Consider the following 27,431-nt stretch of genomic DNA (forward strand, 5'->3'; position numbering starts at 1 on the left):
ATATATATATATATATATATATATATATATATATATATATATATATATAAACTAGAGATATAGATAGATAGATATATGTTAATACTATATTTCAGTGAACTCCAAACTGCGGCCTGAATGTGGCCCTTTCCTTTCCTTTATAGGGCCCTTTGGGCACTGTTCTTCCCACTGATGTGAAGCACTCTTCCATCCACTGAAACCAATGACGAGGCACCATTTCCTAAACTGACAAACAGTGGGGCATAAACATATGTGACCCATGCATGGGCCGCCTTTCTGCTGTCTGTATGTTATATGTCAATTACATGTATGTGTTTGCAACACCAATAAAAAAAAAAATAAAGATTAAAAAAATAAATAAAAAAAGGCCAATCAGAGCAGCCCTTTAACAGGTGATCAGCTGTGTCCAATCACAACTGATCCCATGTAAACAGACGCCATTTATCGTCAGGGTTTTCCTTACACACGGTGTCCGTGCGAGGAAAGGATAGGCAATAAGAGGCAAGCTTGTCAGTAGGTTGTTTACACTGATAATCAGGGCACTGGTCATCAGTGCCACCCATCGGTGTCCATCAGTCCCACCCATCGGTACCCATCAGTGCCACCCATCGGTACCCATCAGTGCAGCCCCATCAGTGAAGAAAAATGACTTATTTGCAAAATTTTACAACAGAAACTAAGAACTTTTTTTTCCGAAATTTTGGGTCTTTTTTCATTTTTTTGCTAAACACCACCAAAAGAAAGCTCTATTTGTGTGAAAAAAAAAACTATAAGGCTCGGTTCACACAGTACATGGCACGACTTGCAGCGCCGCGACCTCAGCGGCAACTTGCAGAAAGACTTCTGTATAGAAGTCAATGCAAGTCGCCCGAAGTCGCTGCAAAAGTAGTACAGGAACCTTTTTTCTAAGTCGGAGCGACTCGAGTCGCTCCTATTAGAACGGTTCCGTAGTACAGAACGGGGCGCTACTTGTCAGGCGGCGAAGTCGCCTGGACAAGTCGCCCCTGTGTGAACCGAGCCTTAGAATTTCATATGGGTACAGTGCTCCATGACCGCGAAATTGTCAAAGTGTGACAGCATTGAAAGCTGAAAGTTGGTCTGGGCAGGAAGGGGGTAAAAGTGCCCGGTATTAAATGGTTAAAGCACTAGGCACTCATGAGACAAAACTCTTTACCTCCCTTTCATATACATGTAGGTTTTTATTGCCATCTGTTTCTTACAGTTCTAGGAATGCCTCTTAAGTTGGTGTCACCGGGAGGAGAATGGAATTGAACTCTCTTATAGACCTGGGGTGGCTTTTGAAATGATCAAAAGGCACAGACAAATGTATAGATAAAGAAGAGCTCACTTACCGCATAGGGATCAGATCCATCTCTATCTGGGAGAACCTCTGTCTTTCCATGACAAACCAGGTCCACCTGCAATGAGGAATATATTAGATGGCTGGAAAGCTAAATAAAAAAAAAATAAAAAAAAATCAGCTTCACTCCTGCCAGTCTCTTGTTCCTTTATTATGCAATACATGTTTATTAAAGGAAAAAAGGAAAGTACAAGGGTCAAATACTTTGCATTGATGCAGAGATGACAATACATGCTCTACAAATAAAATAACTACAACACAAGCTAACTGACATGCAAAAAAGTGCTTGGAACCACCATTACATAGTTACATAGTAAGGTTGAATAAAGACACCAGTCCATCCAGTTCAACCTGAGTGAGTGTCTACAATTGACCCTATCCATTGCACACTCACATCGGTCCCTACCCTCAAGGAGCCCAGAATCCAAGGTCCCCATTCATATACTAGGGCCAATTTTGGACAGAAGCCAATTAACCTACCTGCATGTCTTTGGAGTGTGGGAGGAAACTGGGGTACCCAGAGGAAACCCACGCAGGCGCAGGGAGGACATGCAAACTCCAGGCAGGTAGTGTCGTGGTTGAGATTCAAACCAGTGACCCTTTTTACTGCTAGGCGAGAGTGCTAACCACTACACCACTGTGCCACCCAACATTGTTTGTGTAGGTGACAAAGTGTCTGCATGAAACACTCCCAGTAGTCAGCACCATTTCAAAGAGTTCCAGGCTCCTCAAATGATAAGAGAGGAAAGAAAGTGGACAAAACGAGGCAAAAAAGATCAAAGGAATTTAGTGAAGGGCAGAAGTCAAGTCGGTGGTCCAAGTCACTTGACTAAGACTTGGTCATTCTCTATAGGTTTTAATCCCATGACTACAAGTTGGCCACCATCTATCACATGGGGTATGCTCCTTTAATATGTTCAAGAAAATACATTCAAAAAGTCTTATATCCAAACCTACTTCTGGATAACCACGATTTACCTTAAAATGATCCAGTAGGTCGGAAGTGACGGAATAGGGCGCTCCAATGACAACTTCTGAAACGTACTGCCCCAGAAAAGGAGAAAAACAGAGTTTGAGATAGCATGCTAAAAACTGGAAGGTGCCAATACAGAGATGGAAACCAGATGCAAAAAAGAAGACATTGGGCTGTATAGGTTATTAGGCCCATGCTAACAAAGTACCTTGTCATGTGGACAAGCGACTTTCATAGTCCCCTGGATTGCATGTGACACTCTACACCAGTCTCCCAACCAGAATTCTGAGGAACTCTAGGGTTCCTCAAGAGGTTGTTTGGGGTTTCTTGAACAGTCAGCAATTTCGGTCTCTCAGTACACACCAACATCAGTGATATTTATATGTAAGGGGGTCCTCCTCCCACTGGCCACCAATGTAATGGACCAATCACGGATTAGCAAGAAGGCATTTTTCCAGTGGGCACCTATTTAAGGGGCATTTTTCTACTAGACACCAATTGAAAAAGGACACTACAATTTTCATGGCGTTTTATTTTGGGCCATTATTAATAATTGTCATATGTCATGATCATTACTAAAAATTGATATGTCTCACAAAGCAGTGTGGATGTTAAAAAAAAAAAAAAAAAAAAAAAAAAAAATAAGCATCTGCTTTGATCAAAAAAATAAATAAATAAATAAAAAAAGAATTAAAAAAAAAAGAATGTGGCATACCCATTTACAAAAAAAGAGTTTCACTGAGCCAAATAATATAAGCATCATCGCCACATAGAAAAAAAAAACCTTGCTTGCTGACGCCACGTAGCTCCGCCCCAACGTATTTTGTCATGCTCCTCGTGACTTAATCATGGGGAAATCATATTTATTGCAAATATTTGTGTGCTTATAAATGATCACATTACAGTATAATTATAGGCTCATTTGGCCGATTTGCATTATCATGCGGAGGTATTTTTAGATGGTATAGAGCGATTATCTGAGATTGTGCTGCACTTTTTTTTTTTTTTGGAAATGTATAATGTCTCAATTGTAGATGTAATCATTTATCAACAATTCCCCAAGACCCGAAAATGATTTTAAGGGTTCCTATGTGTTAAAAAAGGCTGATAAAAGTTGCTCCGGACCAAGGAATTTAACCTTTCATAAAATTGGAGGTTGAGATTGTCCAAGGCCAAGCGCCACCCCCGACCCCCACCATTCAACAGTGGAATGTCAGACTAACCAATAAAAAGGTCCTTTGGACAGTTATAGGGCCACTAAATAGAAAAACATTGTATCCTGGTAGCTGTACATGGTTAATACCTCTAAAAAGGTAATATTCAGCATATCAATTACTTTTTATTTTATTTGATATGCTTTTATATTTCTCTTGACATTTACATGCAGGTCAAGCTGTTGAGCAAAAGTGACAGGCACAGGAGTCATAAAAAAACAAAACATATAAAACAGTACTGAAGGTGCTTAATAATCCCCTTTTATTTATATGGTTTAAACATTTTTCCAAAAAAAATAAAAAATTTTGTAACTGCTTAAAAGGTGTTAACTGGAGCTGGGATTTAATTTTTTCATTTACTTAAAGGGTAACTCCACTTTTATAGGGAAAAAAAGCAAATAAAAAAATAATACAGCATATACAATTGCGACACAAGTCATATTGCTATTGAACGTTATTAAAAAATTACCTTTCCTTTTCAATCTGCAGTAATTTTCTGTAAAATGCAATATGGCTACCTGGAGGCGGTCTGTACAGAACGCCACCCAGAAACATCATTTCCTGCTTGTGTGATTGGCTCAATGATTTTCCTAGAAGTCTGCACTAAGATACAAGTCAGGTATCAGGCATGCCCTGAAACAAAAATTTCATTTTTGGTGAGATACTTCCGATAGGAAATCACGTCTAAAAGGGATGCAGATTTCCCCATTAGAGCCCTGCAGGTGCAGCAGCCGATTGATAATTGTGAAACTACTCCCATTAAATTCATATATCACATGGACACATACAAACACACAGGGATTTATTCCAAAAAAATAACAAAAAAGGTAGGAATCTGCAACAAAGTTTGTTCAAATCCCTGCGATGTACAGAGATCACCCAGAGGGGAATGTTTTTTTTCCCTCCCCAAAAGTGGAGTTACTCTTTAACGTCCTTCAAAAATGTTATGTCCATCTAAGAGGTGTCCAACTAAGACAGGGGTGTCAAACTGGTGGCCCTCCAGCTGTTGCAGAACTACAAGTCCCATCATGCCTCTGTCTTTGGGAGTCATGCTTGTAACTGTCAGCCTTGCAATGCCTCATGGGACTTGTAGTTTCACAACAGCTGGAGGGCCGCCAGTTTGAGACCCCTGACCTAAGAGGTGTCCACAGGAAAACAACACTGCTGTATGATTTCACTGCAGAACAGACAGCATTGTCATTCTATTACAGATAGGGGGTCGCTTTAAAAAAAAAAAAAAAGGTGGCAACCCCAACTAGAAAGAGCAAATGGAGACCGAGAAACTTGCCACTCACCCTGCAGGCCAGGACACTCAGCGTCCTCTCATGTATGTTCATGATGGGGTAATTCTTCCTCTTGTACAGGTTGACTTCCTGCAGATAGACAGGGTCACAGAGAAGCAAGAACCACTACAAATTCAATGTGAAAGTCAAGTCAAAACATCTGCAACTAACCTGATCGAAATGCAAGCCCACAATGATGTACGGCTTGGGAGCCAAGCTGTGAGCCTTCTCCAAGAAGTCTATATGGCCGATATCTGCAGCAAATTGTTAAAGAAGTTTTGTGGGCAAAGAAAGAAAGAAAGAAAAACATTCCCAGGAGATTAATCAGTTACCATTATGCCTGGAGAAGCGTACTACCAGGGGCGGACTGACCATTGGGCCACTTGGGCACTGCCCGAGGGCCCCATGGCACTAGGGGGCCCCATCAGGGTTGCCAGCCTCAGTAAAACCAGGGACAGTTGGTCTAAAAATCCTGAGATTATAGTTGCCCCACCTCTCCAGTACCTTCTCAGGTAATAGAAAGATGTCTGTGTATACTGTGTGATTGTATACTGTGTGTGTGTTTGTGTCTACTGTGTGGCCCCATAATCTCTCATTGCCTGGGGGCCCCATAATCTCCTATTGCCCGAGGGCCCAGTGAGTTGTCAGTCCGCCCCTGCGTACTACACTCACCAGTGTCCATTTTATCAGAGTTTAAGTAGCTCTCTGAAAATTCATTGGCCCCCCCACCTCTTAGCCAAACAAAGGGAAGCAGTAGGAGAGAAGGTATTTTATTCATCATCTAATAAAGGATAAAGCACCACATCCCTTTAAAGGTAATTTAAAGATGTATTTGAGATTTTTAAGGTGCTAAATTAGAACAAAATCATTTATAAATAGGTAGAAATAAAAACAAAATGGTAGGTATTGATAATACAGTACTAATCGATTTCATCTCTACATGTTTCGTCTTGGTAATTGGCTTCCTCAGGAGAATTCATTGATATCAGGCACAGTGAGCACTAGAAGTAAACCGAATTTTTAGAAAAATAGGACAAATCAACAGTCGCAAAAACATCAGAGATATGTAACAGAGATTTACAAAATTAGAAACATTCATCGATTGGAAAAATGCACAAGGCCAAAGCCATAATTGGTCATGGTGATTACCTGTATATTCAAAAGCTATCTGCATATAAATTGAGGCTTCAGAGTCATGGGGATATGAAAAATCGGGTCATCAGGTATAGCCATAGAGGGGGATGTATCTAGAGTACGGCCACTGGTAATGGTCCAGAAACTAAAGGGTAGAGTGATGAAAACAATTAGACATCCCAGGTCTAATTGTCCCATGGGGATAATTTTTTTGCCCCATGTCTAATTGTTTTCATCACTCTACCCTTTAGTTTCTGGACCATTACCAGTGGCTGTACTTTAGATACATCCCCCTCTATGGCTATACCTGATGACCCGATTTTTCATATCTCCATGACTTTGGAGCCTCAATTTACTGTATATGCAAATAGCTTTTGAATATACAGGGAATCACTATGACCAATTACGGCTTTGGCATTGTGCATTTTTCCAATCAAGGAATGTTTTCAATTTTTTAATCTGTGTTAAATATCTCTGATGTTTTTTTGACTGTTGATTGTCCTATTTTTCAAAAAATTCTGTTTACTTCTAGTGCTCACTGTGCCCGATATCAATTAATTCTCCTGAAGAAGCCAATTACCAAAAGGGGAAAAATGTAGAGATGAAATCAGTCAGCACATTAGTACTGTAATATCAATACCTACCTCCGTTTAGGCCGATAATGTATTCTTCTACATCATTTTTTATTTTTATTTTTAAAGCGGGAGTAAACCCGCAGATTTTTTTTTTTTTCTACCTGCAAAGGAAAAGGCATAATGAGCTAGTATGCACCGCATACTAGCTCATTATGAAATACTTATCTTAGAACGAGGCCCCCGACATCTGGCCCTATCCACGCCGAGGGAGCTGACATGCTCCCTCTGCGTTTCTTCCAGGTATCGCGGCTCCGGCGCTGTGAGTGGCCGGAGCCGCGATATGGTCACTCCCGCACATGCGCGCGGGAGATTTCATCCCGGCCGGGTCCGGCCACTGCCGGGCTTTCAGCCGAGAATCCCCTTGTGCGCATGCGCCGCTGCAGTCAGCGGCGCATACCGAGGGGAATATCTCCTAAACCGTACAGGTTTAGGAGATATTTTGCAATAAGCATATATTGATTGATTTGCGCAAAAGTTATAGCGTCTACAAAATAGGGGATAGTTTTATGGAATTTTTATTATTAATTGTATCGTTAGTAATGGCGGTGATCAGCGATTTTTTTCATGACTGCGACATTATGGCGGACACAGCAGACACTTTTGACACTATTTTGGGACCATTGTCATTTATACAGCGATCAGTGCTATACAAATTCACAGATTACTGTGTAAATGACAGTGGCAGGGAAGGGGTTAACACTAGGGGGCAATCAAGGGGTTAAGTGTGTCCTAGTGTCCAAGAACTATTGAAGATTCTATACACATGACAGAAGACACAGGGGGGGGGGGAATACCACAGGACATGGTGTCAATGACTAGTATTTGGGAAAACGGAGAGGTACCTGCGGTTAATGGAGAGATAGTGCTGATAGAGAGGGAAGGAAGTGAGCGAGGTGGAGGGGACAACAATGAATTTTTTTTTCCCTTTGGTGGGAGGGGGGAGGGAAGGTCAGGAAATTGTGGTAATAAATGTAATGTCAATAAGGATTGTAAAAGGTTCAATGGTTAAAAGAATATATGAGTGTAAAACGGAATAAAACATGAAAATAAAGAAATATATAAAGAAATATATATATATATATATATATATATATATCCTAGTGTCCCTACTCACATGACAGCGATCACTGCTCCCGGAGATAGGGAACAGTGTATCCCTGTCATGTCACTAGGCAGAACGGGGAAATGCCTTGTTTACATAGTCATCTCCCGTCCTGCGGCTCTGTGACACGATCGCGGGACACCGGTGGACATAGAGTCCTCTGTACCCACAGGCATGGTCACGCTGTACGTGGTGGGTGCGCGCGTGCCCCTAAGCCCCACCACTTAAAGGGGACGTACAGGTACGCCCATTTGCCCACCGCTGCCATTGTGGCGACGTATATCGGCGTGCAGTGGTCGGCAAGTGGTTAAGGAGGATGGCAGGGGTATGGTCTATGACAACATACGTTTGGTAGTAGGTGTCCCTCATTCCCATCTCAAAACATTGGGAGGTATGGGTAAGTGAAAGTGAAACTGCAGTTGAGAATGTTCAGGTTCTCTCCTCTACTAGACAGGGCTGCGCTGTGGGCACAGCCTTGTAAATGTTAGGGCTGGATGAAAAGAAATACAAATTCTTTGGCAGGTAAAATAGCCTTATTTATGGGTCATTGTTGGGTTGGCCTGGAGTCAAGTCATGTAGGACGCAGTCTTATGGGAAACGACAACAACCAAAGTACGGAAGCGATCAAAGGCACCGTTAGCATTCATCTTAAAAAGGATACGGAAAAGATCGAAGGCTCCAGCGACGTATATTATAGTATCTCCAGGTTCCGGATCTTTCCCTGAAGCAAACTGCATAATCTTCTGAGATGTCTGAAGAAACTGAGAGACCCCTGTCCAAGGACTGCGACCTCTGGCATCCTGTGGAAGATGATATACATTATGGGGTTGATTTACTAAGCCTGGAGAGTGAAAAATCTGGGGCAGCTGTGCATGGTAGCCAATCAGCTTCTAACTTAACCACTTAGACCGAGCCTCTTTTTGAGATGTGTTGTTTACAAGTTAAAAACATTTTTTTTTTCTAGAAAATTACTTGGAACCTCCAAACATTATACATTTTTTTTTCTAACATCCTAGAGAATAAAATGGCGGTGGTTGCAATACTTTCTGTCACACCATATTTGCACTGCGGTCTTACAAGCACTTTTTGTTTGGAAAAAATACACTTTTTTGAATTAAAAAAAAAATAAGACAACAATAAAGTTAGCCCAATTTTTTATTACATTGTGAAAGATGTTACGCCAAGTAAATTGATACCCAACATATCACACTTCAAAATCGCACCCACTCGTGGAATGGCGACAAAAACTTTTACCCTTAAAAATATCCATAGGCGACGTTTAAAAAAAAAATTCTACAGGTTGCATGTTTTAAGTTACAGAGGAGGTCTAGGGCTAGAATTATTGCTCTCGCTCTACCGATCGTGGCGATATCTCACATGTGTGGTTTGAACACAGTTTTCATTTGTTGGCACTACTCACGTATGCGGTCACTTCTGCATGCGAGCTCGGCAGGACTGGGTACGTTTAAAAAAAAAAATTAAAAAAAAATTTCTCTTCTTTTAATTTTACCTTTTACATTTTTTATTTTTACACTGGTTTAAAGAAAAAATTTGGGTCACTTTTATTCCTATTACAAGAAATGTAAACATTCCTTGTAATAAAAAAAAGGACCTCTTAAATATGAGATCTGGGGTCAAAAAGACCCCAGATCTCATACTTACACTTACATGCAATAAAATAAATAAAATTTGATATTTAAAAATAAATAAATAAATAAATGTCCCTTTAAGATGTGTGGGCGGAAGTGTCGTTTTGACATCACTTCCGCCCCCCATTTTTTATGGAGACGGGTGGGGGCCACCCTCCCCTCACTCTTCTCCATGCCCAGCCAGGGTGATGAGCCGATCGCCTCCGTCACTGCCTACGTATCCGGTAAGCGGCGAAGGGCTCCGGAGAGCGGTGGGGGAGCCCTCTCCCGCCGCCGATAAAAAAAGTGATCTCAGGGTGAATCCGCCGCAGAGACCTCTCTTATCAGAAACCGGACCGCCGGCCGAACACGAGGATACCGGGATTATGGTAGCTAGCTGTCATAACAATTATATCCCCCGTCAAAGTTAGGACGTATATCGGTTTGCGTGGTCCGGAAGTGGTTAAGCATCTTCAATAAAAGCTTTGACCAAAAAAAAAATTTATATATTTTTTATAATATTTATATATATATATATATATATATATATATATATATATATATATATATATATATATATAAAACTTTTTTTTTTTTTTTTACATACACACACACGGCTGCTGACAGTGGGGGGGAATAATGGCTCAAGGGCCAGATAAAAGCAAGAAAGGGGCCACACTGATCTAGACACTTGTCACTCATGCATGCAATAGACTACTCACCTTACCGAAGTTGTCTTGGTGCCGTTTATAGTCTTGTGTAGCTTCCTGTAAGAGTGACAATAAATTAGTCATATGGTTATGGCAGGCTGGGTAATGTTAATTTACAAGGCAAAACACAACCTAATGAGGCTCTGAATTCATTAAAGAGGAACTGCAGTCTGCTCACATAATTTGTAATAAAAACATCTTTGCCACTCTGAAGCTTCCCTCCAACCACTTTGCATATTATTTTAAATATACTGCAATTCTGTGCTTGCCAAATATGCTGCAGAAATCTCCCTCCGCTGAGTCTGGCTGCAACCATTTTAACTGTGGGCAGCTGAAGCTGCTGCCTGTTCACTTCATGGATTTACAGAGGCACGCCTCCAGCTCTGCAGCTTTCACTGGCCCTCTTATGACTTCCCTGTCCCTTCCTGGCAAACTCTATGGGGGGAGAAAGAAAAGAGAGAGAGAAAAAGGAAGGAAGAAAAAAGGAAGGAAGAAAAAGAAAGAAGAAAGGAGAAAAAAAGAGAAAGGAGAAAAAAAGAGAAAGGAGAAAAAAAGAGAAAGGAGAAAAAAAGAGAAAGGAGAAAAAAAGAGAAAGGAGAAAAAAAGAGAAAGGAGAAAAAAAGAGAAAGGAGAAAAAAGAGAAAGGAGAAAAAAGAGAAAGGAGAAAAAAGAGAAAGGAGAAAAAAGAGAAAGGAGAAAAAAGAGAAAGGAGAAAAAAGAGAAAGGAGAAAAAAGAGAAAGGAGAAAAAAGAGAAAGGAGAAAAAAGAGAAAGGAGAAAAAAGAGAAAGGAGAAAAAAGAGAAAGGAGAAAAAAGAGAAAGGAGAAAAAAGAGAAAGGAGAAAAAAAGAGAAAGGAGAAAAAAAGAGAAAGGAGAAAAAAGAGAAAGGAGAAAAAAGAGAAAGGAGAAAAAAGAGAAAGGAGAAAAAAGAGAAAGGAGAAAAAAGAGAAAGGAGAAAAAAGAGAAAGGAGAAAAAAGAGAAAGGAGAAAAAAGAGAAAGGAGAAAAAAGAGAAAGGAGAAAGGAGAAAGGAGAAAGGAGAAAGAGAAAGGAGAAAGAGAAAGGAGAAAGAGAAAGGAGAAAGAGAAAGGAGAAAGAGAAAGGAGAAAGAGAAAGGAGAAAGAGAAAGGAGAAAGAGAAAGGAGAAAGAGAAAGGAGAAAGAGAAAGGAGAAAGAGAAAGGAGAAAGAGAAAGAGCACAGTGCATGATGTCATAAGCCTAGGCCAGTGATGGTGAACCTTGGAACCCCAGATGTTTTGGAACTACATTTCCCATGATGCTCTGGCACTCTGCAGTGTAATGGAGCATCATGGGAAATGTAGTTCCAAAACATCTATGGGGTGCCAAGGCTTGCCATCACTAGCCTAGGCTAATGACCAGACAAGAAACAGGAAGTGGGCTGTATAAGGTATTTACTGGCAAAAAAAAAAAAAAAAATATGTTTTACTATCCAAAGTTGAATCAACAAGGGCAGAAGATTTAATAGATGGAAAATTGAAAAAAATTACTGAAGGTCCGCTTTTTAAGGTCTTAAGGCAAAAAAGGAGCAGCAGAAACACTTCAGCAGAGTTGAAGCAGAATTGTACTCCCAATCCCAGAGACCCTCGTTTATGTCACCCACCCAGCGGGTCCAGTACTTACCACACTGTGATGGGCCTTTGTCATGAGCAGCATACGGCCTACTAGGTCTGTGGTGGACACCCCCTGAGTGCGCTGGCATTCCCTAGACAACATAAGCCACGACTGGTCAACGTTTTTCATAAAACCTTCCATCCAATTAAATCCCTACAGACTGCTACTAACCTGTATCGCTGAGCATTCTTCACCTCCTCATAGGTATCCTTACCATCCACTGTCAGTGTAATGTCATCTGCAGAAGAGCACGAAATATTACAGAGTCATTCAACCGAATAGAAAAAAAGTTAAAATAAAACCTATCAATGTTCTTTTCTTATTTGCTACCTTTTTGGTCCGTTAAATATACCATTAAAAGGGTTTTGTTATATTTGTTCACCAAGTGCAAACAAATGCCTGTTAATTCTGCCAGAAATTCAGAGCGGTCCCGTGATCTTGTATTAATCGTATTGAGTCTAATTAGCCCTCATTCACATTGAAGTGATTTGTCAAATCGCATGACAAGTCGCAGCCTATTGCCGGCAATGGCACCATGTCAATCAGTGCGGCGTCACACCGATTTGCAAAAGGAGTTCATGCACTACTTTTGCCGATTTTGGGTGTGACTTCAATAGACATCTTTCAAGATGCACCCGAAGTCGCAGCTTGGAAATCGTGCGATTTCAGATGAAGTTGCACAATTTCAAAGCCGTGTTCAGTGTGAACGAGGGCTAAAGTTGAAATCCAAGAATTTAGCCAAATAAAAAAATGTGTTAAATTTGCTGGCATACTATGAATGAATGAATGAATGAATAACTCGTATAGTGTTACATATGCAAACTAAATTGCCTCAGGATGCTTTTGCTGCCAGTATCTGTCTGGGTTTTCAGAAGAGATGGGTCTTGAGCTTCTTCCTGACGGCCAGATAGTTTTCCTCCGAGCTGATGTCCGCGGGTAGAGAATTCCATAGCCGTGGTCCTTGTACTGCGAACCTTCGTTCACCTTTTAAATTGTAATGGGTCTTGGGGTCTATGAGTTCTATGAGTTAGGTCTAAGAGGTACATGCCACCTCCTGGACTTATCTTTGTTTTACAAGCTCCATAAGTACACGCCATCACTACGCTCCCTGTGTTCTCACACGCAACATCTCTGCCCGTCCCTCCTGTCAACTGATTATTCACAGGAGCCCCTTGTATTCTGTGAATGAGATCACATAAATGAATGGGCAGGAGGAGGGAAGGGGCAGGCACATCGGCTACATGCGATTCTGCCTCTAGAGCGGAGACCAGAACTTCAGGAGCATATCATAGAGCAGTGATGGTGAACCTTGGCACTGCAGATGTTTTGGAACTACAGTTCCCATGATGCTCTGGCACTCTGCAGTGTAGTTGAGCATCATGGGAAATGCAGTTCCAAAACATCTGGGGTGCCAAGGTTCACCATCACTGGTATAGAGGAAAGGAACAACCCAGCCGGCCGCACATATAAATGTCACCTTTATTAGACATCTTCTTTAATAAAATAAAATCATCCAGAGGAGAAAAAGCAGAACACAACAGCTAACTCGTTTCATGCCTAATCAGGGCTTAAAGTGGGACTGCACTGTGGAAAAAAATATTAAAAGCCAGCAGCTACAAATACTGCAGCTGCTGACTTTTAATAAATGGACACTCACCTGTCCCAGGGTCCAGCGATGTCGGCAGCCGAGGCCGATCGATCGCTCGGCTCATGGCTGCTGCCGCCACCATTGTAGGTGAGGGAATCAGGAAGTGAAGCTCTGTGGCTTCACTTCCCGGTTCCCTACTGCGCATGCGCGAGTCGCGCAGCGCAATAGGAATTGTCCGCGCTGTCTCTGAGACCCGTGTGTGTCCCAGCAGACAGCGCGCAGGGACAGGAAGAGGCATAGACTCCCGTGGGAGTCTATGCCCGGAAGTGGGTGTAAATACCTGTCTTTGACAGGTATCTGAACCCCCCTCCCCCCTGAAAGGTGCCAATTGTGACACCGGAGGGGGGGGGGGGGGGTCCGATCAGTGGAAGTTCCACTTTAGGGTGGAACCCCGCTTTAAGCATAGCAGCCATTATGAAGAGCAAAACACATTAGCTGTTGTGTTAACCTTTTCCTCTGATGTTGGATGGATTGATTTGATTGAAGAGGATTTCCAATAAAGCTGAATATTAGATGTGCAGCTGACCGTATTGTTCCTATCCGCTATGAATACAGCTAAAACCTCACACAGGGTTTTTTTTTTTTTTTTATTTGAAATAAGGTAGCAAATGACAGTGACCAATCAAAATTCACCTTTCATTGTTCAGGCTGCTACAAAGTAAAGTCTGATTGATTCCTTTGGGTTACTACACTTTGTACATCACTCTCCTTTGACTTGTTTCATTATATAAACTCAGTAGTGTACTGTGTGTGTTTTGCAGGGATTGCCTTGGTCGGCAATGGACTAATCAACTCACTTCCATGGACACAGAAGTCACAGTTATATTTGTCCAGGGTGTCCAGTGTGGTGACGTAGGGGGCTCCAGGCACAATCTCATCTACCCACTTAATGGCGCGCACCATCTTGTATCTCTCTTCTTGGGTGAAGACCGGCGGCCCTTTGTGACGGGCTATTTCTTCTGAAGAAAGATTTAAAAAAATATTGTTTTATTATTATTATTAACTAGCGAAAGTCTAATGGCAGTATGTACAGAAGTGGAGTGTATGACAATGGCCAGTATGCACAGAAGTGGAGCATGGAGGGTATGGCAATGGGCAGTATGTGCAGGGGTGGAGTATGGAGGCTATGACAATGGCCAGTATGTACAGAAGTGGAGTATGGAGGGAATGCCGAAGGGCAGTATGGGCAGGAGTGGAGTATGGAGGGCAGGACAAAGGCCATTATGTAAACAAGTAGAGTACTGAGGGCATGACAATGGGCAGTATGTAGAGGCGTGGAGTACTGAGGGCATGACAATGGGCAGTATGTAGAGGCGTGGAGTACTGAGGGCATGACAATGGGCAGTATGTACAGGCGTGGAGTACTGAGGGCATGACAATGGGCAGTATGTAGAGGCGTGGAGTACTGAGGGCATGACAATGGGCAGTATGTACAGGCGTGGAGTACTGAGGGCATGACAATGGGCAGTATGTACAGGAGTGGAGTATGGAAGGTATGACAATGGGCAGTATATACAAGAGGACTGCAGAGGGTATGCCAATGGCCAGTAAGTACAGGAGTGGCATATGGAGGGTATGACATTGGCCAGTATGTATAGAATTGGAGTATGGGATGTATGACAAAGGCCAGTATATACAGGTGTGGAGTATGGCGGGTATGACTGACAATAGTATGTACAGGAGTTAAAAAATGATATGGTCATTGCACTGAATCGAATGACCACCACCCTGGTTCCAACATTATAATGAGGCATTTGAAAATTAACAAATAATCATGAAATACTAATAAGTGTACATAAGTCACACTACAACAGATCTTTGCTGGCATTAGGGAGCAAAACAATAAGTTCTTCTCTCATGGAAGGGGATAAGGAGCCAGTATGTACAGGACAGAAGTGCAGAGGGTATGACAGTGCCCAGTATGTCCAGGGAAAGATTGTGGAGGGCATGACAGAGGACAGTATGTGCAGGAGTGGAATGTGGTGGTATGACAGTGACCAGTACATACAGGAGTGGAGTATGGAGGGTAAGATATTGAGCAGTATGTGCAGGAGAGGAGGGTATAGGGTATGACAGAAGACAGTATTTGCAGGTGACAAGTATGGATGGTATGACAGCAGGAAGTATGTGCAATGGATGAGTTTGGAGGGCTTGAGGCAGGACAGTATGTGCAGGAGAACAGTGCGGAGCGTCTAATAGTGGCCAGTATGTACAGGAGAAGAGTGTGGGGGTATGTCAGTGGAGTGTAAAGTGGAGAAGAGTATGTAGAGGAGAGGAGAGTAATACCCACTAACACCAACGTTGCAAAGGACCTGCATGTACAATCATCTGTCGATATTAAATATCACAATCTCCTGCAACTACGTGCATCTCAACTGAGCTGAACCAGAAGGGAAATAGCAATAACATGCATGGAATCTTAAGGATAAATAATAGAAAGCAATAACTCAAAAGGGAGTTGTAGGATGAAAGTTCTAAACATCCCTCCAAAAACGATGGATGGCATATCGGTAATGTTGATGTTATTAGTATGGTGCCCTTGAAAGACCGCAGTCATAAAGCCCAGCCCAAAACTTCAAACACAGGTCAATTGAAGATTTGACAAAGAGGACATGCCTCGAAACACATCATCTTGGAGATCAGAGACGCTTCCAGCGATTCAGGTCACCCTTCAGAGTGTCTTCACACCACTTCTGGTGACGCGGCTCCTGGTCACGCGAGTCTGGTCCACTCACCAGTTACCCCATGAGGTCCCCCAATTAAATTTCCGCCCACCTGGTTACTCACTCTGCGCCCACTGTTTGCCTGGCTGCCCTGGGTGGTTTAAGTCATAATGTGCTAGTATGCACAGCATACTAACACATTATGACAGACTTACCTGAAAACAAAGCCCTCCAAAGGGGTGCTGCCATGGGGCTGTTATCTTCACCCGGTCTTTCTTCTAGGTTTGTGGGCTTCGGCCGTGGCACACAGCTCTGAAGGAACAGCACGGGTATGCCGTTACATCACAGCGCATGCGCTGGTGACGTCACCGGCTGCTGCTAAAGTACGGTGCATGTACTGTACCTATGGGTAACCCTTTATATAGGCTTACCTATAGGAAAAAAATAAACATATTGACTTTTCTACCACTTTAAGTAATACGTTTTGGTCACCTCCCACCCCTTGCCTGTAATTGGACAACTAAGAATCTGAAACACACTGATGAGCTTCCACCCTTGCTCTTCTATCAGCATGTTCCTTGTCAGCAGGGCCAGCCTGAAAGCCCCCCAAAAAAAAAAAATTGTGCTTGTGGAAGTTGAAGTTGTACAGCACCTCCATAGAGGTCAACAAGTGGTGCAAGAGACATGACCACTTCACTCCAACATAGGTTGGACTTGTGTCTTTTTTCGACCTCACCTACTATGTAACTATGCAACTCCCTCCTCTTTTTTCATGGCTGCATTCCAGCACTTCAAAGGCTGGAGGGGGGTCACAAGCAGGCACAGGGCGCGGCGAGCTCAACACTTACCATCTGTGTGCACGCCAACGATCAAGTAATCCCCCATGGCCCGTGCCTGACGGAGCTGGTTGGAATGTCCATAATGAACCATGTCATAGCTGAAGAACAAAAGAAGGAGAAGAATGTCATTGAGTTACCCACACAAAAGCCCAGCTAGGACAGTTCAACAGAGAATGGCTGGCAGCTAAAGAGGGGGGGTACGGAAGCACAGAATGATCCCACTGACTTCTACTGGAGTGAGAATAATGTTTAAATACTCCCGTGAATTAAACTCTGTGCAACAAGATCATTCTAAAAACCTTCATCCAGCCCCAGAAATGAACTTACAGCTGAAGAGATCCTGCCGCCATTCATTCCAATCTTCCCACAAGATTAAATGGGCATTTAGTATATTTTATGCATAGTATTTAAATATCAAACCCCTTCTTGTGTAGCCATCTAAAAGCCCCGAGGGGTTGCTGCTGGGAGCCGACATCTTGGATGTGATGTCAGTAACCCCAGCAGAGCCAGAGCTGTCACTCAAGTGACGGTCTACAGCAGTGATGGCGAACCTTGGCACCCCATTTGTTTGGGAACTACATTTTCCATAATGCTCAACTACACTGCAGAGTGCATGAGGATCATGGGAAATGTAATTCCAAAACATCTGGGGTGCCAAGGTTCACCATCACTGCTCTATAGCAGAGATATGCAGACCTCCAGCTGTTGCAAAACTACAAGTCCCAGAATGCCTCTGGGTGTCATGCTTGTGGCTGTCATTCTTGCTATGCCTCATGGGAATTGTAGTTCGGCAACAGCTGGAGGTCCACTAATTGCTTATCCCTGCTCTATAGTATTCCCTTCACTCTTTCCCTGGCAGATTTTATATTATATATATATATATATATATATATATATATATATATATATATATATACATACACACACACACACACACACACACAGTTCAACCTGTGTGGTTGTGTCTCTACTACTTCCTAAATCCCTGTAAATTGTGTTCAATAATATGCCCTAAAAGCATGTCCGCTGACATTCGATCTCCCCCTAATCTGATCCGCTCTGCTAAATCCAGACGGATGGAAACCCTAATCTGGCAGATTGGATCAGATGAAAACAGACAGGCGGTCCATTTTCATCCGATCCCCCCCCATAGAGGAGAGCGGACAGGTCTGTTTCTGTACAGTGTGTAGAGATGGACTTGTCATCCATCAGCTCAGCGGGAGATCAACAGATCGATCCCTGCCGAGTAGGCAGATGTCTGAATAATGATCCGCACATGTGAAAGTGGTCTTAAGACGTCAGCATACCAAGACATTTTGGACAATTTCATGCTCCCAACTTTGTGGGAACAGTTTTGGGATGGCCCCTTCCTGTTCCAACATGACTGCGCACCAGTGCACAAAGCAAGGTCCATAAAGACACGGATAAGAGTTTGGGGTAGAGGAACTTGACTGGCCTGCACAGAGTTCTGACCTCAACCCGACAGAACACATTTGGGATGAATTAGAAGCAGAGACTGTGAGCCAGGCCTTCTCATCCAACATCAGTGCCTGACCTCACAAATGCGCTTCTGGAAGAATGGTGAAACATTCCCATAGACACACTCCTAAACCTTATACATACAATACATATGCTCCATCCATGTGAAACCTAATAAAATAAAATGTCTTTGCCCCGTCCATAAGACCTGGATTGTAATCAGCAGTAATGGAAGGCTATATCCATGTACGTCAACTAGAAGTTCACCAAACAGGTTAAACATGAGTGCATGCCTTCATCCCGTTCATCGGAATGTTCTCCACATTCCTACAGCAGGTTATTTGGTGTGATGTCCTTCAGGCAGTAAAACCTGCAGCAGGTGAAAGCGAAGCAACAGGAAACTTCTTTCAAACACGTGTTTAAGCCCTACCTTCCTGCGGTATACCGATCAGATGACATGCCATATGCCCAGGGCTCATTGACACACTTGTGGAAGATCTCTGAAAAGCACAATCATGGCGGCAATACGTTGCCTCCTCACCACCTGTCATAACCCTTCAAAGTCCACACCACCACAAGTAAATAGGGCACTTCGGCAGGTGTAATACCTGCCAAACGCAAACCGTTTTTACCGAGAAGCAAAGTATTACGATATATGTATACCCCCCCCCCCCCCCCCCCGTATGGTTGGCTTTGCAGCATTGCATGACCACACAATTACTACTTGAAATAGCGCAGTGCTAAATAGCAAAAAATGACCTGGTCACGAAGGGGGTAAAACCTTCTGGAGCGGAGGTGGTTAAAAAGGGACATCCAACATCTCATACTCCTGAATTGACTCATTGGGGTTGATTTACAAATAGACTGTGATCTTTGCTAAGTGCAGTTGCTCCCGAGCTTAGTAAATAAGCAGAAGCCCCTTGCATGTGATTGATTGTTCTTTGCAAAGTGAAACTTCACCTACTAAGGTCTGGAGCAACTGCCCTTTGCAAAAGTGCACAGTCTATTTGCCTTTAGTAAATCAACCCTATTATCTTTCTTCCTGAAAGTGATTGTAAACCCATTCCAAAAACAATAAAAAAAATAAAATCTAGCATAATAGCTCATTAGGAATTTCTCACCTGAGATCGAAGTCCCCGCAGCGGTCCTTGTTCCCCGTTCCGGCAGCCGACATCTCCCCGGGGGGAGTTACTTCCGGGTATCGCGGCTCTGGCGCTGTGATTGCCCGGAGCCGCTAAGACGTCACTCCCGCGCATGCGCAGGGGAGCCTCAGGGTAATGGAACAGTACAAATGAAGCAACGGCATGTACGTGCCATTGCTTTAGTTTACTTAAAGCAGAGCTCCACCCAAAAATGGAACTTCCGCTTTAAGCACTCCTCACCCCCTTACATTTGGCATGTCATTTTTTTTTTGTTAGAAGGGGGGGGGGGGGGGGACTTCCTGCCCCACTTCCTCCTTCCGCCCAGGGACCGCCAAGACGACTCCTTTCGCCTTAGGCGGCCCCTCCCTCTAGGCTAGGGGTAGGGAACCTTGGCTCTCCAGCCGTTTTAAAACTATAAATCCCATCATGCCTCTGCCTCTAGGAGTCATGCCTGTGATTGTTAGGGTCTTGCAATGTCTCATGGGACTTGTAGTTTCAAAACTGCTGGAGAGCCGAGGTTCCCTACCCCTGCGATAGGCAATCTCCTGGGACACGGTCCCAGGAGATCGGCTGTCCACTCCGGGAGCGCAGCGCGACTCCCGAACGCACCGTGTGTGCCCGGCGTGGCAATGGAGGCGCCGGCTGAGAGGAGGGACGCTCCGTTAAGCCGCATCGCTGGACCGAGCAACAGGTAAGTGTCTGTTTATTAAGAGTAAGCAACTACACTTTTTGTAGCTGCTGACTTAAAGCGGGAGTTCCGCCGTTTTTTTTTTTTTTTTTTTTTAAAAGCCAGCAGCTACAAATACTGCAGCTGCTGACTTTTAAAATAAGGACACTTACCCGCCCAGCACGCCCGCGATGTCGGCACCCCGAAGCCGATCTCTTGGCATCTTGGCTATGGGAATCAGGAAGTGGAGCCTTGCGGCTTCATTACCCGGTTCCCTACTGCGCATGCGCAATAAGGATGGTCCCCGCTGTCTCTGGGATCCGTGTGTTTCCCAGCAGACAGCGGGGGACCTGCGGAAAGGGGCGTAGATTCTGCGGAAAGGGGCGTAGATTCTGCGGATATCTATGCCGGAAGTGGGTGCAGATACCTGTACTGTACAGGTACCTGCACCCCCCCTCCCCCCTGAAAGGTGCCAATTGTGGCGCCGGAGGGGGGGAGGGTTCCAATGAGCGGAAGGTCCACTTTAGGGTGCAGCTCCGCTTTAATAAACCTAAAAAGCCCAGAACTCCGCTTTAAGTGCGCATGTGCCAATGACGTCTGCACATGCAAATACAGGGATATCTCCTAAACCGTTCAAGTTGATAAGATATCCAGTGTAGCTACAGGTAAGCCTAATTATAGGCTTACCTGTAGTAAAAAGTGGTTTTAACAGGTTTACAACCACTTAAACAACTGTTTGCACTGGAAGGAATAGACGTCTGCATGGAAGGGAAGCACCTGTTTGGAGAACAGCAAAACGTCATCAGCTTGGTCATGCGAGATGGAATAGATAAGAAGAATCCACAGAGAAGACCTTGCACAGAAGTGTGACATCATTCAATAGCAGTTTCTCTGAGAACCCAGAAGCTGCAACCTTATTTAGTTACCAGGAAATTATAACGCGGCCCTTAACATGCAACTAACAAGGTCATAATAATAATTAGATCACCGGCAAAGTCAAAACAGATCCTGAACAAATCTGCACCCACTTATCAGTTGAACTTCATAATTATATCTGTTTGTTCTTTCTGCTAACATCCACAGCAGGCATGTACTGGCCATTGGGACTACAGGGAGTTTCCCGGTGGGCCGATGGCTCAGTGGGCCGGTGTTCTGCCTAATACAGTCCGCCCATCAAATGCTGTCCGCTCAGTATGCGCAGTACGGAGCAGCCGAAGCTTCGGAAAAACTCCGAAGTTGAACGGCGCCTGCGTCGTGAGTGGAGGAGGTAGCCCCACTATCCAAGCGGACATAGGGTTAAGAATTTTAGAGGGCCCCTCGCGGGCGAGCTTCGCTCGCCACGCTTCGGGCTCGGCCTCGCTCCGCTCTTTTTTATTCTAACTCTATGTCCACTTGGATAGTGGGGATAGAACCTGGACTCACGGCGCAGGCGCCGTTCATCCTCGCCAATTTTCGGAATCTGTGTTCCTGTGTACTGCGCATGCGCAGTACGCAGGGGACAGCATCTGATGGGGGACACTATTTTACAAGACACCGGTTTCAGTGACAGAGTAATGGCTGTACGGCTTGCCCTCAACTTCACGCAGTGATGTGAGAAAGATGAGAAAAATACAGAGGAGAATAAGTGAAATAATAAAAGAGGTTAGTGAGGACTCCCAATGTTATGCTACTTATGTTTTTTTTTTTGCACAATTACATATAGTTTTATATACTGTTTTTGCGCTTGTTTACAAAATTAAAGTGGGCTGGTCTGGATGAAGTCCAGGGTCAAATTTTTGTCTCAGTCCAGCCCTGATCCACAGGATATCAAATCCCACCATTGCCGAGAGAGAGTCCAGTCACTCTGTATTTATTCCATAGTTTAAAGAGGAAGTAAACCCTGATGAGTTTACTTCCTCTTTGATTCCCTGCAAAGGTAAAGCATAATGGACTACTATGCATCGCATAGTAGTCCATTATGTGTCACTTACCTGACACAGGAGCCAGCGATGTCACCTCGGTCCCCTGTAGTCCGGAGCCTCCATCTTCTCGGTGGGGTCTCGCTGCTCCGCCGCTGTCATTCGGCGAAGCCGCGATGACGTAACTCCCGCACGTGTGCGCGGGAGCCGCCACTCGTGGCATATCGCCGTTGACAGCGGCGCACTCAGTGCGCCTGTGCACTGATGTCTGCGGCGCATGCGCCGTAGATAGCTGTGCCTGTGTTTCGGCAAATCTCTCCTAAACCGTGTAGGTTTAGGAGATATTTCTTGGACCTACAGGTAAGCCTTAATCTAGGCTTACCCGTAGGTTAAAGTTGGTTCTAAGTGTTTACAACCACTTTAATTTTGCCTACTGTTTCCAACAAACCCTGGAGAAGCTTACACCAACCTTTCTCAACCTTTTTAACCCAGGAGGAACCATTGATATAACTTTCCAGTCTCAGGGAACCCCTGCTAAAAAAATAAAAAGAATACTATGTCTACAACTCATGATACATTAGTGTGATGGTCGGTGGGAAGAATGCTCCTCACACTTGTGGTCATTGGGAAGAGTTACCCCCTTACAAATAGCTAAAAAGATCAATGGTGTCAGGGTGAACTTATCCGAGAGGCAGAAATTGCTCAAGGAACCCCTAGCAACCTCTGGAGGAACCCTACAGTTCCATGGAACCTTGGTTGGGAAACCTTGGCTTACACAGTCCCTAGAACTTTTATATCAGGTCCTGTTCCTGGTGGCTTAACCATATAGCCATCAGTTTGTAGACACCTGGCTATAACCCCTACCTATAAGGCTACAATTAGATGTATCCCCCTCCGAATGACTGAGTTCAGGTGTTTCCAGTGAACGGTCGTTTTAAAGTGGCTGTAAACCCTTACAACCAATATTGACCTACAGGTAAGCGTAGATTAAGGCTTACCTGAAGGTCCAAGAAATATCTCCTAAACCTATATGGTTTAGGAGATATTTACCCGAAGACAGCCACTGCTCTCTACGGCGCATGCGCCATAGACAGCGGCGCACAGGCGCACTGTGCAGGCCCGCAGACTGCTGCGCTATACCGCGAGTATTGGCTCCCGTGCGCATGCGCCGGAGTGACGTCATCGCTGCTCCAGCGAATCACAGCGCCGGAGCAGAGAGACCTGGAAGTCACTCCGGGATCCATGCCAGCGGTGGGCATGAAGACGGAGGACCGCTTCGGGGGCTTCGTTCTCAGGTAAGTTATTCATAATGAGCTAGTATGCTATGCATACTAGCTCATTAAGCCTTTGCCTTACAGGGTGTGTTTTTTTTTTTTTAGCCTTTACTTCCTCTTTAAGGGTCCATATTTACATCTACAGGGGATATAAAAAGTCTACACACCCCTGTTGAAATGAAAGGTTTCTGTGATGTAATAAAATGAGACTAAGAGAAATCATTTCAGAACTTTTTCCACCTTTAAAGTGTACAACTCAGTTGAAAAAACAAAAAGGAAATCTTTTAGCTGGAGGAAAGTAAAAATAAAAAAGTAAAATAATATGGTTGCATAAGTGTGCACACCCTTATACTAATACTTTGTTGAAGCACCTTTTTTTACGATTTTATTACAGCACTCTTTTTGGGGTATGAGTCTATCAGCATGGCACATCTTGACTTGGCAATATTTGCCCACTCTTCTTTGCAAAAACACTCCAAATTTGTCAGACTACGAGGGCATATATAAGTAAAAGCATTTTTCTTTCCTGAATCTCCGCTCCCCTGGTAGACGACACTCCACCATGCTCCAGGAGGTGGATTGTCCCTCTGTGTCCTCTTGTCCAATGGAGGGCTATGGTCTTAAATTATGTCAGGACCTTAGACCATGGGTCTCTAAACTTTCTTAAAGGGCCAGTTTACTGTCCTACAGACTTTGGGGGGGGGCAGATGTTGATGTCAGCGGGAGGAATAGTAGCCCATCATTGGTGTCAGTGGGAAGAATAATACCCCATAATTGGTATCAGTGGAAGGAATAGTGCCCTATTATTGGTGTGAGTGGAAAGCTTAGTACCCAATCATTAGTAGTAGGAGGAGCAGTGCCCCAGAGTTGGTGTCAGGGGGCGGGGGGGGGGGGGGAATAGTGACCCAAGGGCGGGATAAAGGCAAGCAAAGGGCCACAGTTTGGAGACCATTGCCTACCATTGGAGCAAAGAGGAATTTTCAAGTTTCTTAGCCCTTCTACACACAGTCGGACATTCCAACAACCAAATCCGTTGGATTTAGTCTGAAGGATTTTGCCCGAAACTGGTGTTGCATACACACGGTCTGACAAAGTTGTCGGAAAATCAGATCATTCAGAACGTGATGACACATTATTTCGTTACGACGGGAGTACGTTCAGGCTAGTAGCCAATAGCTTTGGTCTAGGAATTTGATCTGAGCATGCGTGCCACTTTGTCTGATCGGAATTCTCTACAAACGATCAGACAAAGTCCGATCGGATCATGTTGTCGGAAAATTTTATAGCCCAGCTCTAAAACTTGGTCGGTCGGATATTCAGACAGAAACAGTCCGATGGAGCCCACACACGGTCGGATTATCTGACAACACGGTCCGATCGGACATTTTCAGTCGGAATGTCCGACCGTGTGTACAAGGGCTTAGGCCCCTTTCACACATGCGGACATTATGTCCGTATTTCATCCATCCGTTTGCGGATGAAATACGGACATAGATGCATTCCTATGGGATAGCGGGTGTCTGCGGATGAGCATCCGCAGACACCCGCTATCGTCCGCCTCCGCAATTGTCCGATTCTGCAGAAGGAGGAAAATCCTATTTTTCTATCAGTCTGCAGAGCGGATCGGATGAACACGGACAGGCGGTCGGTGTTTATCCGATCCCCCATAGAGGAGAGCGGAGAGCTGACAGGGCGGTCCCTGCACAGTGTGCCAGGACCGCCCTGTCCGCCGCCGGCTCAGCAGGGACAACGAAGCGATCCTCGCTGAGCAAGCGGATCATCACGGGGCGGATCATTACTGATGCGTCCCGTGTGAAAAGGGGCCTTACAGATGAGCTTTAGGCAAATAAAAAATAATAATAATAATAATAATAATAATAATTTATATATATATATATATATATATATATATATATATATATATATAAAAATAATATAATAATTCTATGCCATTATACTACCGGGCCAGCCCTAGAAAAGCTAGTAGGGAAGATACATAGGACTCTTCGGTTTTACTTCAGATCTGCTAGTCAAACACTACACTTTGGTTGAGAAGAATCTGTATCAGAGATAAAATAGATTTATAGATCTTCAGACTACAGATAGATAAGTGATATTATCCTAACTCATTCTAGACTCATAAAACTTGGAACAGCATAGTGATTGTTGGGTGAAGCCAGGCTAATTAATGTTTATCTTCTCAGAACGGCAGAAGCACAAAGTACGCGTTCCCAGGACACGTACTCGCTTTGCTGTTGCTCGACCAAAAGTTCAGTCAATAACCAATTAGCAACCTTTCATGAGGTGGTGTGTTTTCCAGGGCGGCCCACGCATGCTCAAAGGCACACTTTGCTAATTAAGGAATGTCACCTAATACCATCATCTCACCTGGCCACCTAAACCAAGCAACTCAAAGAAGCAACCTTGAATGAAAACAAATACTGTAGGCCTATGTACAGTATGCTATATTTGTAGCTGAGAGGGTAAGGACAGAAACCCTTTTTCCAGGGCATTAGGTCCTGGGCAGTCCATTACGTAGGCCATTAAAGGCCAACTTCAACCACAATTTTCTTTGTTTTGGATAGGGTGGGGAAGGAAGAGAACCTCTATCGGGTTTCTATTGCTGTCCCCCCCGATTTGGAAAATTTTGTGTCTTAAAGGGGTTGTAAAGGTTCGTTTTTTATTTTCTAAATAGGTTCCTCTAAGCTAGTGCATTGTTGGTTCACTTACCTTTTCCTTCGATTTCCCTTCTAAATGATTTTTTTCTTTGTCTGAATATCTCACTTCCTGTTTCTCCTCAGTAAACTTCTCACCATCATCTGAGCTGGTGGTTAGTCAGCCTGAACAGCTTACTGAACAGCTTACTGAGGAGGAACAGGAAGTGAGAAATTCAGACAAAGAAAACAAAAAAAACAAAAAACATTTAGAAGGGAAATCGAAGGAAAAGGTAATTGAACCAACAATGCACTAGCTTAGAGGAACCTATTTAGAAAATAAAAAACAAACCTTTACAACCCCTTTAATGACACCAGGGCAAATTATCTGCCCACTCAACCAGAATGCTCCTCCTCTAAGCCCTTGTACACACGGTCGGACATTCCGACAACCAAATCCATCGGATTTTGTCCGACCGATTTTGTCAGACGGATTTTGCATACACACGGTCGAACAAAGTTGTCGGAAACAGAACGTGATGACGTTATTTCGTTACGACGGGACTACGTTCACGCTAGTAGCCAATATAGCTTTGGTGTAGGAATTTCATCTGAGCATGCGTGGCACTTTGTCCGATCGGAATTCTCTACATATGATCGGAGTATGTCCTATCGGAGCACTTTGTCGGAAAATTTTACCAACAAGTTAGAAAACTTGGTCCGTCGGATACTCCGACGGAAACAGTCCGATGGAGACCACACACAGTCTGAATATCCAACAAAACAGTCCGATCGGACACATTCCGTCAGAATCTCTGACCGTGTGTACAAGGGCTTAAGCCTACAGGAATACTGATACTTCTGGTAGTGTGGATACTGGTAGATACTCCTGGTAGTATCACTTTCTCACTGGTTCCCCTTGCCGAACTTCCCTCATTACAGAATACAGTAGTGATATGGAGGTCAGTAAGAGGAACCAGAGACCTGCAGGAAAACCAAGAGGTCAACACCACCAGAAGTGTTGATTTCCTGGTAGGGTAGATCTTATGGGTCCCCCATAGTTCTCACTGGTTCTACCTGCAGACCTTCACTTAAGTAGTGAGGTAGAGTTCAGCAAGAGGAACTAGTTAGGCCCCTTTCACACTGGGGCGTTTTTCAGGCGCTACAGCGTAAAAAATATCTGGCCCTTTTCACTCCAGTCCGAAAGCCGGAGGGCTTTCACACTGGAGCGGTGCGCTAGCAAGACGGTGAAAAAAGTCCTGCTAGCTGCATCTTTGGAGCGTTGTATTCACCGCTCCTACCCATTGAAATCAATGGGGCAGCGCAGCTATACTGCCGGCAAAGTGTTGCTGCAGCGGCGCTTTGCGGGTGGTTTTAACCCTTTTTCGGCCGCATACCGCTGCTAAAACGATGACTATTTTTAGCGCCGCTTTACCGCCGACGCCCGCACCGCCCCAGTATCAAAGGGGCCTTAGAGCTGTGGTGGACCCTGGATATT

The 27,431-nt window shown here is 44.0% G+C and overlaps 1 protein-coding gene across 1 annotated transcript in view; it reads right to left on the reverse strand.

Moving 5' to 3' along the window:
• Window positions 1-27,431, reverse strand: part of PCYT2 (phosphate cytidylyltransferase 2, ethanolamine) — a 55,191-nt gene that overhangs the window by 14,411 nt on the left and 13,349 nt on the right. Inside the window, exons 2-11 of the mRNA XM_077458858.1 lie at window positions 16,829-16,917; window positions 14,115-14,276; window positions 11,841-11,907; window positions 11,679-11,760; window positions 10,052-10,096; window positions 8,363-8,501; window positions 5,002-5,084; window positions 4,843-4,920; window positions 2,339-2,404; window positions 1,353-1,418 (exon numbers count right to left, since the gene is read on the reverse strand). Of these exons, the coding sequence (XP_077314984.1) occupies window positions 1,353-1,418; window positions 2,339-2,404; window positions 4,843-4,920; window positions 5,002-5,084; window positions 8,363-8,501; window positions 10,052-10,096; window positions 11,679-11,760; window positions 11,841-11,907; window positions 14,115-14,276; window positions 16,829-16,917 (877 nt within the window). The remainder of the gene's footprint in view (window positions 1-1,352; window positions 1,419-2,338; window positions 2,405-4,842; window positions 4,921-5,001; window positions 5,085-8,362; window positions 8,502-10,051; window positions 10,097-11,678; window positions 11,761-11,840; window positions 11,908-14,114; window positions 14,277-16,828; window positions 16,918-27,431) is intronic.

The sequence above is a fragment of the Lithobates pipiens genome, unplaced genomic scaffold (assembly GCF_037356315.1).
Source record: "Lithobates pipiens isolate NorthernLeopardFrog02 unplaced genomic scaffold, aLitPip1_a1.2 Scaffold_28, whole genome shotgun sequence".
NCBI lineage: Eukaryota > Metazoa > Chordata > Amphibia > Anura > Ranidae > Lithobates > Lithobates pipiens.